The sequence below is a fragment of the Galdieria sulphuraria genome, assembly GCF_000341285.1.
Source record: "Galdieria sulphuraria unplaced genomic scaffold scaf_41, whole genome shotgun sequence".
Taxonomy (NCBI): Eukaryota; Rhodophyta; class Bangiophyceae; order Galdieriales; family Galdieriaceae; genus Galdieria; species Galdieria sulphuraria.
Window position 1 is genome coordinate 126,684 of NW_005178434.1, and position 11,871 is coordinate 138,554.

The window sequence follows — 11,871 nt, forward strand, 5'->3', positions numbered from 1 at the left end:
TGAAGAGCTGAACATCTCTCAAGAAAAGTATCCACACATCATTTATCCAAAAATGAGTAAAATGAAGCTTGGTTCCATGACGAAAACCAAAGAATGCTCATCCAACTATAATATTCACAATAGTCATTTAGGAATCTTTTACTTTCAAGATAGCTCCTTGTTGGGTTTTGTGACTCAAAGTCTTTAAGCCTATAAAGTCATCGTTCGATTCCCACAGACTTTCTCATACTAGAGCGATTCGTGGCAATTAGATCATCCCACAGAGAGAAGCTGGTCAATTTCAACTTTTATGTATTGTCATTGAACATTGCCCGTTTTGTGTTTCTAATGTACCCTCCTTATGTTTATTATATAGCTTATGCTGGACCCTTTTGTACTTTTATGAGTCTTAACTACAACTCTAGTTTCGGAAAATGGTGTTCGATAGGATATGTTTTTATTATGGTTCCTTTAATGGATTTCTTGTTGGGTAATTATATACTTTGCTCTTCAGCATCACTAGTCATAGGGTAGTAGGTGAAGATATGAATAACCCTACAGAACAGGAAGAAGAATATTTTGCAACCAGTTTTCAATACAGACTGCCTTTACTATTATGGCTTCCAGTGGAGTTTCTTCTCATTACCAAAGGAGCTATTGTAGTCAGCAGCTCTTGTAGCTGGACTTGTTGGTTAACCAGCACGATATCTGTAGGTCTCATGAGCGGTGTGGGAATTACCTGCGCACATGAGTTGGGTCATAAGACTTCTATCACCTGTTCTTTATTTTCAAAGAGTTTATTATTGTTAGCTTGCTTTGGTTGTTTCACTATTGAACACAATTATGGACATCATAAGAATGTTGGTACTGAAGAAGATCCGGTAAGCTTATTTCCATTCCATTTTGGAGGAAAGAATTGAGCGAGTTTTAAGACAACAGCCAAATACAATGAGTCTTTTTACCGTTTTGTGTTCCGTGCCATATATGGTGTTGTGAGAGATGCTTGGAAAATCCAAGTCAAGGCATTAAGACGTAGGGGTTATTCTGGCGTTGAACTTGTACTGAGAAATGAAGTTTTCCAAGATACTTGTTGCAGTTTGGGCATTGGCTTTACTTATTGCTTGTTGTTTGGAAAGAAGGCCATGATTTTCTTTTTTGCACAGACAGTTATTGCTGTTTCTTTATTGCAACTTGTCAATTACATCGAACATTATGGTTTGGTACGACGAAAGCTTTCCAATGGAACATACGAGCCGGTGAATATATGTCATTCATGGGATGCTCCTCATAAGTTTACCAATTTTTCTCAGTTCAAGTTACAACGACATTCTGATCATCACAAGGATCCTTTGCGACCATATCAGTTACTGAGAACATGGGAACCAACTCCAAAGCTTCCTTATGGCTATCCAACTATGATTGTAATAGCACTTGTTCCTTTTGTCTTTTTTCGATTGATGAATCGTTTGGTTCCTCGTTATGAGTCGAGTCTGACATAATAGAATAATGGAATGTCATCATCCAGCATTGAATGAGGAGCTTCAAAACTTTTTGGTAGATATATATGGTAAAGACAACTTTCATGGGTTGTGTAGAAAACTTTCGGTACCACCTCCAACTACTTTCCGTGTCAATACGTTGAAAACAACAGCTGACAAATTCTGTGAGAGTCTACGAGAGAGAGTGATAAGACAGGCAAAGCACCGACAAGTGGACGAGAAAGAGTTGGCAAAACTAAGAGTAATAGTTCACCCCAAAATAAAGGACGTGATTCAACTTGATACTCTTGGACCTTTTGACAGGGATACTCAAGGTTTACCTGTTGCTTGTGTAGATAGTTTTTGTGGAGAATCAGTAAGTCAAGGGGATAGAGTGATGAAAGGATTTGAAAGTTCTCTAGGTCTTTCGAGGTGCCGATGTTTACGCTGGTGGAATAGTTGCCCTAGAAAGCAGTGCCGCAGTGAATCAGTTGGTTCAAGTTTGGATGGATCCCTTTGGCGCCATTACTCGAGGCTCGACACAGTTTGATACCAGCAGACTAATATATGTTGGCAACGGTTTGTTGTTACAAAGCAGAAGAGAGATATTCCACAGTTCTGTTTGTGAAGGATTAGCTATTCAAATAGTTGAACCTGTCTATTTTGCTCCTTCATTATTTGATATTGTTTCGCAAGGTATTGGTATCCTTCAGAATTTGCCTTGTACTGTAGTTGGCCACGTTATGGATCCAAAACCTGGCCAAAGGATATTAGACCTCTGTGCAAGTCCAGGAGGCAAAACTAGTCATTTGGCTACTTTGATGCATAATCAAGGTACTTTGGTTGCTTTGGATCGTAATCGGAAGAAAGTCGAAGCTATTGAAAGTCTTTGTAAGAAATGGGGCATTGATATTGTTTATTCATATGTGGTGGATGCAACCAAGTTTAGGAACTATATCCAAGAGTTTTCTTCAGAACAAGATCATTTCTCTGTCAAGCCACCTTTTATTCGAGAGTCCTTTGACAGTGTTTTGGTAGACCCTCCTTGTAGTGCTTTTGGTCTGAGACCCAAGTTTCAGTATACTCTTAGTATGAAAGATTGGAAAGGGTTTTCCCGTTTTCAGAAGATATTTTTATTAGCTGGAATATTGTTGTTAAAGCCAGGAGGTTGCCTTGTGTATTCCACATGTACTTTGGATCCTTTGGAAAATGAAGAAAATATAGCCTATTGTCTCGAACACTTTCCGGTGGAGTTGATTGAACAACCAATATATGTTGGAGGTAAAGGTTGCTCTGGTTTTGGGAATTTATCACAAAAAGATTGTGAGAAACTTCAAAGATTTGATCTTTTAGATGAAGAGAATGACACTNGTGGCTTTTTCTGTGCAAAATTGATGAAAACGCATTCTTATCGATAATATCTCTTGGGAAAAGATTGTGCATGTTTCTCATAGGAAGACTTGGCTTCATTTTATGGGATAAGAAGGTCTACAAAGACTTGAAGTTTCCTTATCCAAAGGCTTTTATTTGGAGACAAGGAACTATCAGGTCCTTTGTTACTAAAGCTCCAACCAGTGCTAACGGCATCGTGGATCCTTATGATCCTTCATTAGAGTGGAAGCCTTGGTATGTGGATGTTACGAAGAGGATCTTAGCTTCATTGAGAGATGTTCAAGCCATGGCAGTTATGCAGAAACAAATTGGTAGATTTAAGGTAAGTCTTTGTTTTATTGGGTGGAATCACCTTAAGATTCCCCAAGGTAAAGGAATTTAAGGAAGAAGCGTTTCAAATTTATCGTCAAGTGAATGAAGCTTTTGCAGCGGGGAATAAGAAACTATTATTTCAGTACACAACTCCTTTAACTTTTAAAGAGTTTTGTATAGCTCTGGATGGTCGTCCTCCTTTAGAAAAACATGTTTGGAAGTTGGGAAAACTTGTTGAGTCTCAAGTGGTGAGGACGAGAGTTTTTCGTTGGAGAAGTGGCAATAAGAGAGATATTTGTGCACAGATTACTCTTCGGTTATATCTTTCTAGGGCTTTAGGAGTCTACAATAGCAAAGGAGATAGGATAGTGGGAGATGCCAACAAACTGGAACATATTACCGAATATGTAGTATTCCAGAGAAGTTTATATCTTTTAGAAGATTTTTCTTGGAAATATGTCGGTAGGATCCAAATCACAAAGGAATAGCTAGACCATCAGCACGTGGGTCGGATCCTGCACAAAAAGCTCCATTTTGTAACCGTTGAATGATCTGACCACGTCCAAATACTGCTCGATCGTGGTTTCTTATGGGACCTGCAATGGGATGCCCTTTATCTTTCAATTGTTGAATGACTTGATGAGATATTCCATCTTCTATATCCACTAAGTGGTCTTCTATATTGGATGATGCTTGTGCTTCAAACTTGCCATGTATGCAGAATCTGGAGGCATCCAAAGCTTCTTGTGGATTCATATTCCAATCCACCTTTCTCAACTCAGTTTTCGATAAACTATCGATGTCATTATTCACTACTTACCATATTACTCAATACTTGAACATGTCCTTGAGGCTGCATGAAACCTCCCATAACACCAAAAGCTGCATAAAGGTCTCCATTGTTCTTCATCGTAGCCAATCCAGGTATTATAGTATGATACGGTCTCTTCCTAGGAGCTAATACATTGGGATGACTTTTATCAAGTGAAAAGTTCAAACCACGATTATGTAAAGTAAATCCACAACCATTGGGAACAATACCTGTTCCAAATCCAACAAAGTTAGAATTGATCATACTACAGGCATTTCCATTTCCATCAACTGCACAAAATTGAACAGTATCTGAGAACGATAGATTCATAGGACCTAATTCCTTTGGTGACAATGCTCGGTTACTAATCTTATTGGCCAATTGATTGGCAAACGATTTGGATAACAATTCAGCAACGGGTATTTTATGATGCAAAGGATCAGCAACATATCTGCTTACATAAGCAAAAGATAGCCGGAGACTCTCAATTAAGCCATGTAAATGTTCAGCATCATGAAAATGTTGCCAATGGGAAGGATAAGCTTCCAAAATATTGAGTGCTATCAAAGCTGCAATTCCTTGTGTCGGTGGAGGAACTTCCCATACATACATGTCTCGATAACTTGTTCTTATCGGTTCTTGAAAATCACTGCGATGGGCTGCAAGATCTTGCCTAGTCATAAAACCTCCTAATTGTTGAATCGTTTCCACAATGGCATGTGCAATAGTTCCACCGTTGTAAAAGGCATCCTTTCCTTCCTTTGCTAGTTGTTCAAAAGTACTTGCAAGATCAGGATTCTTGAAAATATCTCCAGCTTTGGGTGCACGGCCTTCACATAGAAATATAGAACTTGCACCTTTTGCTGACTTCAACAAGTCTATGGAGTTATTCCAGTGATAAGCTGCAATAGGAGAAACAGGAAAACCATCCTAACCATAGTCTATACACAAAGTTTCATAGTCAATATTCTAAACTTACTCTTGCAAGAGAAATAGCAGGGTCTAATATCTCTCTTAGTGTTAGATTACCTGAACCAAAAGTTGCAACAGTATCTATCCATCCTGCAGCAGCACCTGGAACTGGAATGGTGTGTACACTCGTAGGAGGCAGTGGATTCTCTGGTCCGTATCCAGCTTCCAATACTCTGTCTAGCGTAAGTTGTTCCGGTGTTGATCCATTTCCAAGTAAAGCCTGTACTCTTTTCGTCTGGTTGGAATAAAATAAGACAAAACAGTCACCTCCTACACCAGTTGAACAAGGTTCAGTAACGTTCAACGCAGCTGCTATTGCTACCGCTGCATCAGCTGCATTCCCACCGGAAGCAAGAATCTTTGCTCCAGCAGCACTAGCCAAAGGTTGAGAACTTGCACATATTCCTTGAGTACTATAAACTGGAGACCTTCGGGAATGAAAAGGTAAACTGGAATACATTTCTCTCTCTCTCTCTCTCTCTCTCTCTCTCTTGAAGTACATTCATTTCTTCTTTTGGATTTAACTAGTGAAAGATATTGATGATGATTGCTCAAGTCTCAGATAAGAAATTGACAACTCTCTGTAAAGACAATACACTTTTCATATGAAACGAAGCATAACCGTCATAGGCGTTTTGGAACAAGTTGATAGAGAATGGAAACTGAGAAAATAGCAATCATGGCTGCTCATACAACTCGTTTGAGTGAAAGGAAAGATAAGAAAGAAACGTGTGGAAGACCATACTAAGTGAATATGAGAATAATTCAGTACAACAGAATGGGCTACAACAGTCAAGTCTTTGGTTTGATACATGAATGACTTGCAACTTTGCCAAGAAACATACAACAGGAAACTGGTAGAAAGACAATATGACAGTTCTAAAAGGTTCTTTTTATTTTTCATATCGTTTCAAAAGAACAAAGGTTTTTTAGTGAAAAGTCAACTACCTGAGAAACGAAATACCCAAGCAACAACAGAGCAACTTCATTTGGTCTTCTTCTTGTTGGCTTTAAAGAAGGTTACGTCTATTCGGCCTTCCATTCCTGTCTCTTGTGTCGGATGAAAGGAAGGAAACATTTCTTCTATGGGAATTGTATTTACTTTGATATTTTCAAAGCCATTCTTTTCCAAAAGCTTTTGAAGACTAGACTCTGTATGATAAAATCGATAACCATTTTCTCCAGCAGAAGACTGACCAGGATTATCTGTTTTCGTAGGAACATAACCCAACAAGCATCCATCGGCCTTTAAGAGAGAAGCAACGTTTTCAACAGCTACTTTTGCTAGCGCTTCATCAAAGGAATGCAAAACAGAATTCACCAGAACGAGGTCGCAGGGAATTAGATGATACCTTTCTTGGATAAAAGTTGCCAAGTCGGTATCCAAAACACTCTTTGCAAAAAATCTTGAAGCCAACTCTGATCCAGTTTCTTCAAACAGTTGGAAACCCAACGATATAAAATCTTTCGACACATCAAAGGCAGCTAGGTTTTGGTATTCCAACCCATCTAAAAGCATCTGTCGAGTATCCAATCCCAAGCAGCAACCAACGTCTACAACTTTTTTATCCTTCAAACCGCCGTGTTGTTGCAAATATTCTTCGTAAAAAGGATTTTTGTACAAATGGGTTTCCAAAAAGTACAGTTGTGAGATACAACTAAGCTCAATTAGATATACGTAGCAAGTTCATAAGAACACACCCACCCATAGCAAATACCCTTCTTGTTGATGGCCTCTTCTTTCACTTGTTGAGCTCTTCTCAAGATCTCTTCAGTCGAACAACCTTTGAATAAGGCTTTGGTTCTTTCATCCACTGAAATGGAATGCGCCATTTCTAAAACAACAAATATTTCGGTCCGATTGTTGTTGAGAAATGCGTGTACTAAAGTATCACGAGTTCAAGTTACTAAAGAAAGCAGACTTTCTACAATGGAAAAAGGAAAGAAACTTGCACGAAACAAGAATCATTCGAAGATATCGTATACAAAGACCCGAGGTATGTAAGTTGGATTCTCTGAAAGCTAAGCATAGACGGTGCAAAGGACTATCATCAATATAACAAACTATGTGGGCGCATTAAGAAGTTGGCTGAAAAAATCAAAGAGTTGGATCCTTCTGACAAGAAAAGAGTAGAGTATACGGATATTTTATTGGAAAAACTGTATGAAATGGGTATTATTCCTTTGAAGCGTAGTCTCGAACAGTGCGCCAAGATTACTGTAAGTAGTTTCTGTAGGAGAAGACTTGCTGTGGTACTCGTTCGTTTGAAATATGCAGAGAACTTGAAAGAAGCAACCACTTTTGTGGAACAAGGGTATGTATTTCTTTCTCATAAGTAAAAGTTGCAAGTTTACCCTTTGTCACATAGGCACATAAGAATAGGACCTCATCAAGTAACGGACCCAGCTTTGTTGGTCACAAGAAATATGGAAGACTTTATTACTTGGACCGACCATAGCAAAATCAAACGAAAGATACTTCAGTATAATGACCAACTGGACGACTATGACTTGCTATAAAATTATGAACTTAAATGCTTTGTCAAAAGGGCTTTAAGACGGTCAGGTTTTCCTTGTGATTTTGGTCTCTTTTTAATAGATTTGTGTATCGAGTATGACTGCACGTGAACCGCTGGTGGAATAGTCAAACCAAAACTTTTCGCAACTGCTTTCAAATCCAACGCTTCCATATTGAAAATGTGCTTCATATGATGAGATGCATATGCCAAAAGATAGGAGCGATATGCTTCCTTCGCACTCTTATGCAAATAATAGTTCTTAGCAATCAAGCTTTCTAGTTGACTCTGAATATTTGCTAACTTGCTGGTCGCTATTTCGTATTCATGTAAGGGAACTTTTGCCTGTCTAAGATAATGCAGAAAGCCTTTTTCTGAAGGTAGCAAGAACAAAAGAGCACGACTAGGACGTCTTAAAATACAAAACCTAATGGACAGCCAAACACTTACCCTTTTCCGTCAACTCCACGTGCAGTTCGACCTACTCGATGAATATACTCTTTCGGTTCGTCGGGAGGATCATATTGGACAATCCAATCGACAGCAGGAATATCTAAACCACGTGCAGCAACGTCAGTACAAAGTAAAATAGCACTCTGTGCCTTGCAAAATTCAAAAAATGTATTCGTTCTCTTCTGTTGTTTCTGTCTCCCTATTATGTTGTCTTCAGTGTTCTCATTCAGATATACGATAATCTATCTTACCATGCAACTCTAAAACTGGAATGTCTATGAAATTCAACAATTCCGCATAAAACTTGACGACATTGCAGCTAGAGAAAAACACAATAATTTTCTTCTTTGAATTTCTTTTGAGAAATGTAAACAACGTCTGAAATCGAACTTCAGCTGAGCATACGAGAAAGCCTTGTTCTAATCCAGATACTGTGGCAGTCTCTCGTTTATCATCCACACCTACATAAATTGGTTTATTTTTGAAGGAAACCTTGATTAAATCTTCAACTCGAGTAGTTTGTGTTGCTGAGAACAAAAGCGTTTGTCTGTCCTTTGGAAGGATCCTCAGAATTTCATGCATTTCTTCCTCAAATCCGATATCTAAACAACGGTCTGCTTCATCAATAACCAAAACCTGTAAATTCTTAAATAGGAAACCTCTCGTGTTCTGCAAATGATCCAACAGTCTTCCTGGAGTGGCTACAATAATAGTGGTTCCTTTTGTTAACTTTTCCACTTCTACTTTTCGATTTGAGCCTCCCATAACGACACAGTGGGAATGAGGATGGTGACTGCACAACTCTGATAGCACGTTGTGTGTCTGCAGAACCAGTTCTCTTGTAGGAGCTATGATGACGGCAGCAGTTCCCATTTTATTTGGCCATTTCACTTTGCTCAAGAGTTCTACGATAGGGATCAAAAATGCAAGAGTTTTGCCTGAACCAGTTCGTGCGGCACCCAATACGTCTCTTCCTCCTAAAGCGTGTGGAAGACATCTTGCTTGAACCTCTGTCATGTATGTAAAGTGCATTTCTTCTAAAGCAGCTAGTGTCTCTTGTGATATTTGTAAACTTTCAAAAGTTTCATCTGTAAGTAAAGTATCTGAGTGTGACTCTAGTGGTCTCTTTCGTTTCATTGCTTTTGATCCCCACAAGCGGACGATCAATCAATTCTTTATAATTTTCTGTTTCTGCGACAATTATGAAGTAAAAAGAAGAATGGCGCCAAAATGTCTTAGGCAAACATATGAGAAGCGTCTTTCCACCTCTCTCTATCTCTTCTTTGTGCTTCATATATAGGATTATCGGTTGGTAACTCATGCCTACATAAAGGACAGGAATTATGCTACAACCACGTCAGTTTCTATACAGTTCAAACAAAAGTTTTTCCAGCACCTGTCGGAACCAACTTAAAATACACGCAGAGTGATATAAATGTTGACAACTGAACAGAACATGTGTCATTGCAAGTGCTCTCGTAAGCCATACTTACGGTAGTTGCTTTGCCTCGTCACCCGGCTGAAATGAGTCCGCACATACCACACAAACCGAGTTATCACTTGGAATATCTTCAGTCAACTACCAAAGAAGTTGAGTAAACAACAACACCAAACAATTCTCTATCTTACTTGTAAAGTTCTGAGTTCCTCTATAGCCTTTTTGGAAACTGGCAGTAGGGGAGCTTGGTTGGTCAGCCAAGATAAGAGATTCCCTCTCCAATCTCCCTCTTCTTCCGCATTATCCTCTATTTCCAGTGTATTCATCCAGTCTACCAATTCAGATACCTGTAAAGAGACTCTACTTTCTTCTCCGGTTTCCATTTGAGAAGAAGATACCAAGTCATGGTCCTCATCATAGGAAGCCATCTCAAATGAAGATAAGGTTTGGGCCAAAAATCGCAAATGAAAGCCAAGCTAACGGAAAAGATATGTATCACTGGACTCTGCTCATAACCTTTCCACAATATATTCTATAAATATCGCTTGAGAGAAGATGTGAAATAAGATTTTTTACGGTGAAAATGTCTTGCAAGGAATTAATTGTGGCTCATGAAGTGTGTTTCATTTTTAAGGCTTTCTTGTCCCTTTTGAAATGGACCGTCGACGAGGGCATTGATTGGTTGTGTTTGTTGCTCTATCGAAAATGTCGACACTGGGATACTTTGTTCGTCGATTGACCACTTTTAAAGATAGAACGTTTATTTCAAAGACTTGGAAAAGATATCTTTCGGAAGAGCTGGGACCAAAATACTATGCAGAGGAATCTTCTGTTACGTTAACTGAAACGCCTTCCGAACTTGCTGACAGATACCTTCAGTCGTTACTGAGACGTGCAACGGCAGGAAATGAAGATAAGACTTCAAAGGCACCTCTATGGGAACTTCCTGGGGACGTTGTACGACCGGCTCCATCCAGTACACATTCTTCTAATAGCTTGGATTCAGATCAGCAAATCGTACAACAAGTGAGAGCACTCTTCCACGATCACAAAGATGTCGGTTTGGGAAGTGCACGACCCAAATTTAGAGAGATGTTTACACATAGAGTTGCTGGAGAGGTCGCAAAGCAAATACGAAGACTGTTGCTGGAACCGAGATTCCGTCTCATCGAAACTCTTGCCACCGACTTATCGCCAAATGTAGCAGATATGGAAAAGAGTGTTGAATATTTGAAAGTGCAAAGAGAGCAGTCACCCACCACTCCAGAGACTGGAGAGAATTGGAAAGATTCAACGGGGGAAGATTCTTTGGAAGCAAATGAGGAAATAGAACAACCTATAGAGGATGTTCCAGCTTCTGATCGTTTCCTTGCAGTTAGAGAGCAGTTAACACCTCCATTTTACAGAGTTTTCAAAGCAATGTTGGATCATCCAGAAGGAGTTATGGCTGTTTTACAGCTTCGAACGGTAATGGGCTATCGTAAAGAATTAATGGATCCTTTTCGAGTTGCTGTGCACAGACATTTGAAGTATCTCTCCAATCGTTTGGTTCTTGACTTGTTTCGTGAGGATATGTTGGTTTTAGAAAGTTCCAATATTGACTCGAATGCAAGGACCATCATGTTTTCTTATAATGACTGGAGACAGGAATGGAATCCTCGTCGAACCATTTTCGAGCTTTTAGAACGTCTCAACAAAGGTTGCAAAGTTTTCAATTTGAAGCACAAGTCACAACCATTGCTTACGATGGCGACGGCACACGTTGCATTTTGTGAACAACTTCCGGCAAGTGATGAAGAAGTTGGAAAGTTATGTGAACCGTATCGTTCCGATCGAGCACTTCATCCTGTAATCAATCATATCCGAGTTCGTTCACTTTTAGGAGGTTTAGATATGGAGCAAAAAGTTATCAATCATATTCTCTATAAGGATTTGCCTTTGCGGATGAACTACAATGGTGATGTTTATACGCTGTCTGTTGTGCGACGATTTGTTTCTTGGCTATTCCACCAAATGAAACTCTTTAATGGATCTGCAGCGCCTAGTTTTCAGGATAGAATGGTCCTATCTGCAGATGATGCAGCAGTAGTGAATACTATTTTAGAAGTTTTGAAGGACAATACTACAGATACTGCTCAGGTTTTAGACCCTGCAGCAGTTGAAGATCAGTTGATTCGGGCCAAGGATACCATCATGAAACTTTGTGCGTATTATATTCTTCGAGCTGATGGTTATGTGATTCGTTGTTCCGATCCAGTCGCCCGAATTCATTTTAGTAATGGTGCTGAGTTATATCGTATAAACTACATGGCTGATGTTTCCAGGTCGAGACTTCGAGAAAGCCTTGGTATTACTGTAAACTTTAGGTATCGTTTACAAGACCAGGAACGTAATATACTTAGATTTTATAAGGGTGAACCTGCTCCTGCTTGTAGTGAGTTGGGACAGTGGATTCCTGTAGTAGACAGTATGTATGAAAACGGAAAGACTGCATAAGAAAATAAAGTGTTGAGATTCATT

At 39.3% G+C, this 11,871-nt stretch overlaps 7 protein-coding genes across 9 annotated transcripts; 3 read left to right on the top strand and 4 right to left on the bottom strand.

Moving 5' to 3' along the window:
- The first annotated feature begins 257 nt into the window (after positions 1-257).
- On the top strand, positions 258-3,938 carry Gasu_45100 (alkane 1-monooxygenase). Of its 2 annotated transcripts, none has more exons than XM_005704473.1 (7): positions 258-469; positions 517-860; positions 912-1,443; positions 1,505-1,833; positions 1,880-2,828; positions 2,912-3,171; positions 3,218-3,718. In XM_005704473.1, exons 1-7 carry the CDS (start codon positions 328-330, stop codon positions 3,647-3,649), a joined length of 2,988 nt encoding a protein of 995 aa, XP_005704530.1. In that variant the 5' UTR covers positions 258-327; the 3' UTR covers positions 3,650-3,718. The 2 variants fall into 2 exon arrangements, with proteins under 2 accessions (XP_005704530.1, XP_005704531.1); XM_005704474.1 differs by having other exon boundaries at positions 428-469; positions 3,218-3,938.
- Gasu_45110 (gamma-glutamyltranspeptidase) lies at positions 3,759-5,417 on the bottom strand. Its single transcript, XM_005704475.1, has 2 exons — positions 4,952-5,417; positions 3,759-4,902 (listed from the first exon to the last, which is right to left on the bottom strand). The coding sequence occupies exons 1-2, from the start codon at positions 5,402-5,404 to the stop codon at positions 3,967-3,969; spliced, it is 1,389 nt and encodes a 462-aa protein (XP_005704532.1). The 5' UTR covers positions 5,405-5,417; the 3' UTR covers positions 3,759-3,966.
- A 404-nt stretch (positions 5,418-5,821) lies between these two features.
- Positions 5,822-6,807, bottom strand: Gasu_45120 (uncharacterized protein). The gene is made up of 2 exons (XM_005704476.1): positions 6,650-6,807; positions 5,822-6,602 (listed from the first exon to the last, which is right to left on the bottom strand). The coding sequence occupies exons 1-2, from the start codon at positions 6,775-6,777 to the stop codon at positions 5,930-5,932; spliced, it is 801 nt and encodes a 266-aa protein (XP_005704533.1). The 5' UTR covers positions 6,778-6,807; the 3' UTR covers positions 5,822-5,929.
- A 10-nt stretch (positions 6,808-6,817) lies between these two features.
- Gasu_45130 (RNA-binding protein) lies at positions 6,818-7,498 on the top strand. Its single transcript, XM_005704477.1, has 3 exons — positions 6,818-6,941; positions 6,988-7,259; positions 7,314-7,498. The coding sequence occupies exons 1-3, from the start codon at positions 6,819-6,821 to the stop codon at positions 7,462-7,464; spliced, it is 546 nt and encodes a 181-aa protein (XP_005704534.1). The 5' UTR covers position 6,818; the 3' UTR covers positions 7,465-7,498.
- A 4-nt stretch (positions 7,499-7,502) lies between these two features.
- On the bottom strand, positions 7,503-9,067 carry Gasu_45140 (ATP-dependent RNA helicase). The gene is made up of 4 exons (XM_005704478.1): positions 8,165-9,067; positions 7,911-8,112; positions 7,595-7,863; positions 7,503-7,562 (listed from the first exon to the last, which is right to left on the bottom strand). Exons 1-4 carry the CDS (start codon positions 9,048-9,050, stop codon positions 7,537-7,539), a joined length of 1,383 nt encoding a protein of 460 aa, XP_005704535.1. The 5' UTR covers positions 9,051-9,067; the 3' UTR covers positions 7,503-7,536.
- A 5-nt stretch (positions 9,068-9,072) lies between these two features.
- Gasu_45150 (zinc finger (C3HC4-type RING finger) family protein) lies at positions 9,073-9,817 on the bottom strand. 2 transcript variants are annotated; one of them, XM_005704480.1, is made up of 4 exons: positions 9,543-9,817; positions 9,407-9,492; positions 9,310-9,358; positions 9,073-9,259 (listed from the first exon to the last, which is right to left on the bottom strand). In XM_005704480.1, the coding sequence occupies exons 1-4, from the start codon at positions 9,777-9,779 to the stop codon at positions 9,149-9,151; spliced, it is 483 nt and encodes a 160-aa protein (XP_005704537.1). In that variant the 5' UTR covers positions 9,780-9,817; the 3' UTR covers positions 9,073-9,148. The 2 variants fall into 2 exon arrangements, with proteins under 2 accessions (XP_005704537.1, XP_005704536.1); XM_005704479.1 differs by having other exon boundaries at positions 9,073-9,358.
- A 200-nt stretch (positions 9,818-10,017) lies between these two features.
- On the top strand, positions 10,018-11,871 carry Gasu_45160 (malonyl-CoA decarboxylase). Its single transcript, XM_005704481.1, has one exon. The coding sequence runs from the start codon at positions 10,057-10,059 to the stop codon at positions 11,845-11,847; it is 1,791 nt and encodes a 596-aa protein (XP_005704538.1). The 5' UTR covers positions 10,018-10,056; the 3' UTR covers positions 11,848-11,871.

What these genes read in the sequence shown, in the direction of transcription:
- Gasu_45160 (XM_005704481.1), top strand. Translation starts at nt 10,057, where the DNA reads ATGTCGACACTGGGATACTTTGTTCGTCGATTGACCACTTTTAAAGAT.
- Gasu_45110 (XM_005704475.1), bottom strand. Translation starts at nt 5,404, where the DNA reads ATGTATTCCAGTTTACCTTTTCATTCCCGAAGGTCTCCAGTTTATAGT. An exon ending in CTGCTATTTCTCTTGCAAGA is followed by an intron (nt 4,903 to 4,951) that starts GTAAGTTTAGAA and finishes GACTATGGTTAG; the next exon opens with GATGGTTTTCCTGTTTCTCC.
- Gasu_45130 (XM_005704477.1), top strand. Translation starts at nt 6,819, where the DNA reads ATGCGTGTACTAAAGTATCACGAGTTCAAGTTACTAAAGAAAGCAGAC. An exon ending in ATCGTATACAAAGACCCGAG is followed by an intron (nt 6,942 to 6,987) that starts GTATGTAAGTTG and finishes GACGGTGCAAAG; the next exon opens with GACTATCATCAATATAACAA. An exon ending in ACCACTTTTGTGGAACAAGG is followed by an intron (nt 7,260 to 7,313) that starts GTATGTATTTCT and finishes TTTGTCACATAG; the next exon opens with GCACATAAGAATAGGACCTC.
- Gasu_45150 (XM_005704480.1), bottom strand. Translation starts at nt 9,779, where the DNA reads ATGGCTTCCTATGATGAGGACCATGACTTGGTATCTTCTTCTCAAATG. An exon ending in AGGAACTCAGAACTTTACAA is followed by an intron (nt 9,493 to 9,542) that starts GTAAGATAGAGA and finishes CTTCTTTGGTAG; the next exon opens with TTGACTGAAGATATTCCAAG. An exon ending in TTTTAAGTTGGTTCCGACAG is followed by an intron (nt 9,260 to 9,309) that starts GTGCTGGAAAAA and finishes ACGTGGTTGTAG; the next exon opens with CATAATTCCTGTCCTTTATG.
- Gasu_45120 (XM_005704476.1), bottom strand. Translation starts at nt 6,777, where the DNA reads ATGGCGCATTCCATTTCAGTGGATGAAAGAACCAAAGCCTTATTCAAA. An exon ending in AAGAAGGGTATTTGCTATGG is followed by an intron (nt 6,603 to 6,649) that starts GTGGGTGTGTTC and finishes AATTGAGCTTAG; the next exon opens with TTGTATCTCACAACTGTACT.
- Gasu_45140 (XM_005704478.1), bottom strand. Translation starts at nt 9,050, where the DNA reads ATGAAACGAAAGAGACCACTAGAGTCACACTCAGATACTTTACTTACA. An exon ending in CGTGGAGTTGACGGAAAAGG is followed by an intron (nt 7,864 to 7,910) that starts GTAAGTGTTTGG and finishes AAGACGTCCTAG; the next exon opens with TCGTGCTCTTTTGTTCTTGC. An exon ending in AGCAGTTGCGAAAAGTTTTG is followed by an intron (nt 7,563 to 7,594) that starts GTTTGACTATTC and finishes GTTCACGTGCAG; the next exon opens with TCATACTCGATACACAAATC.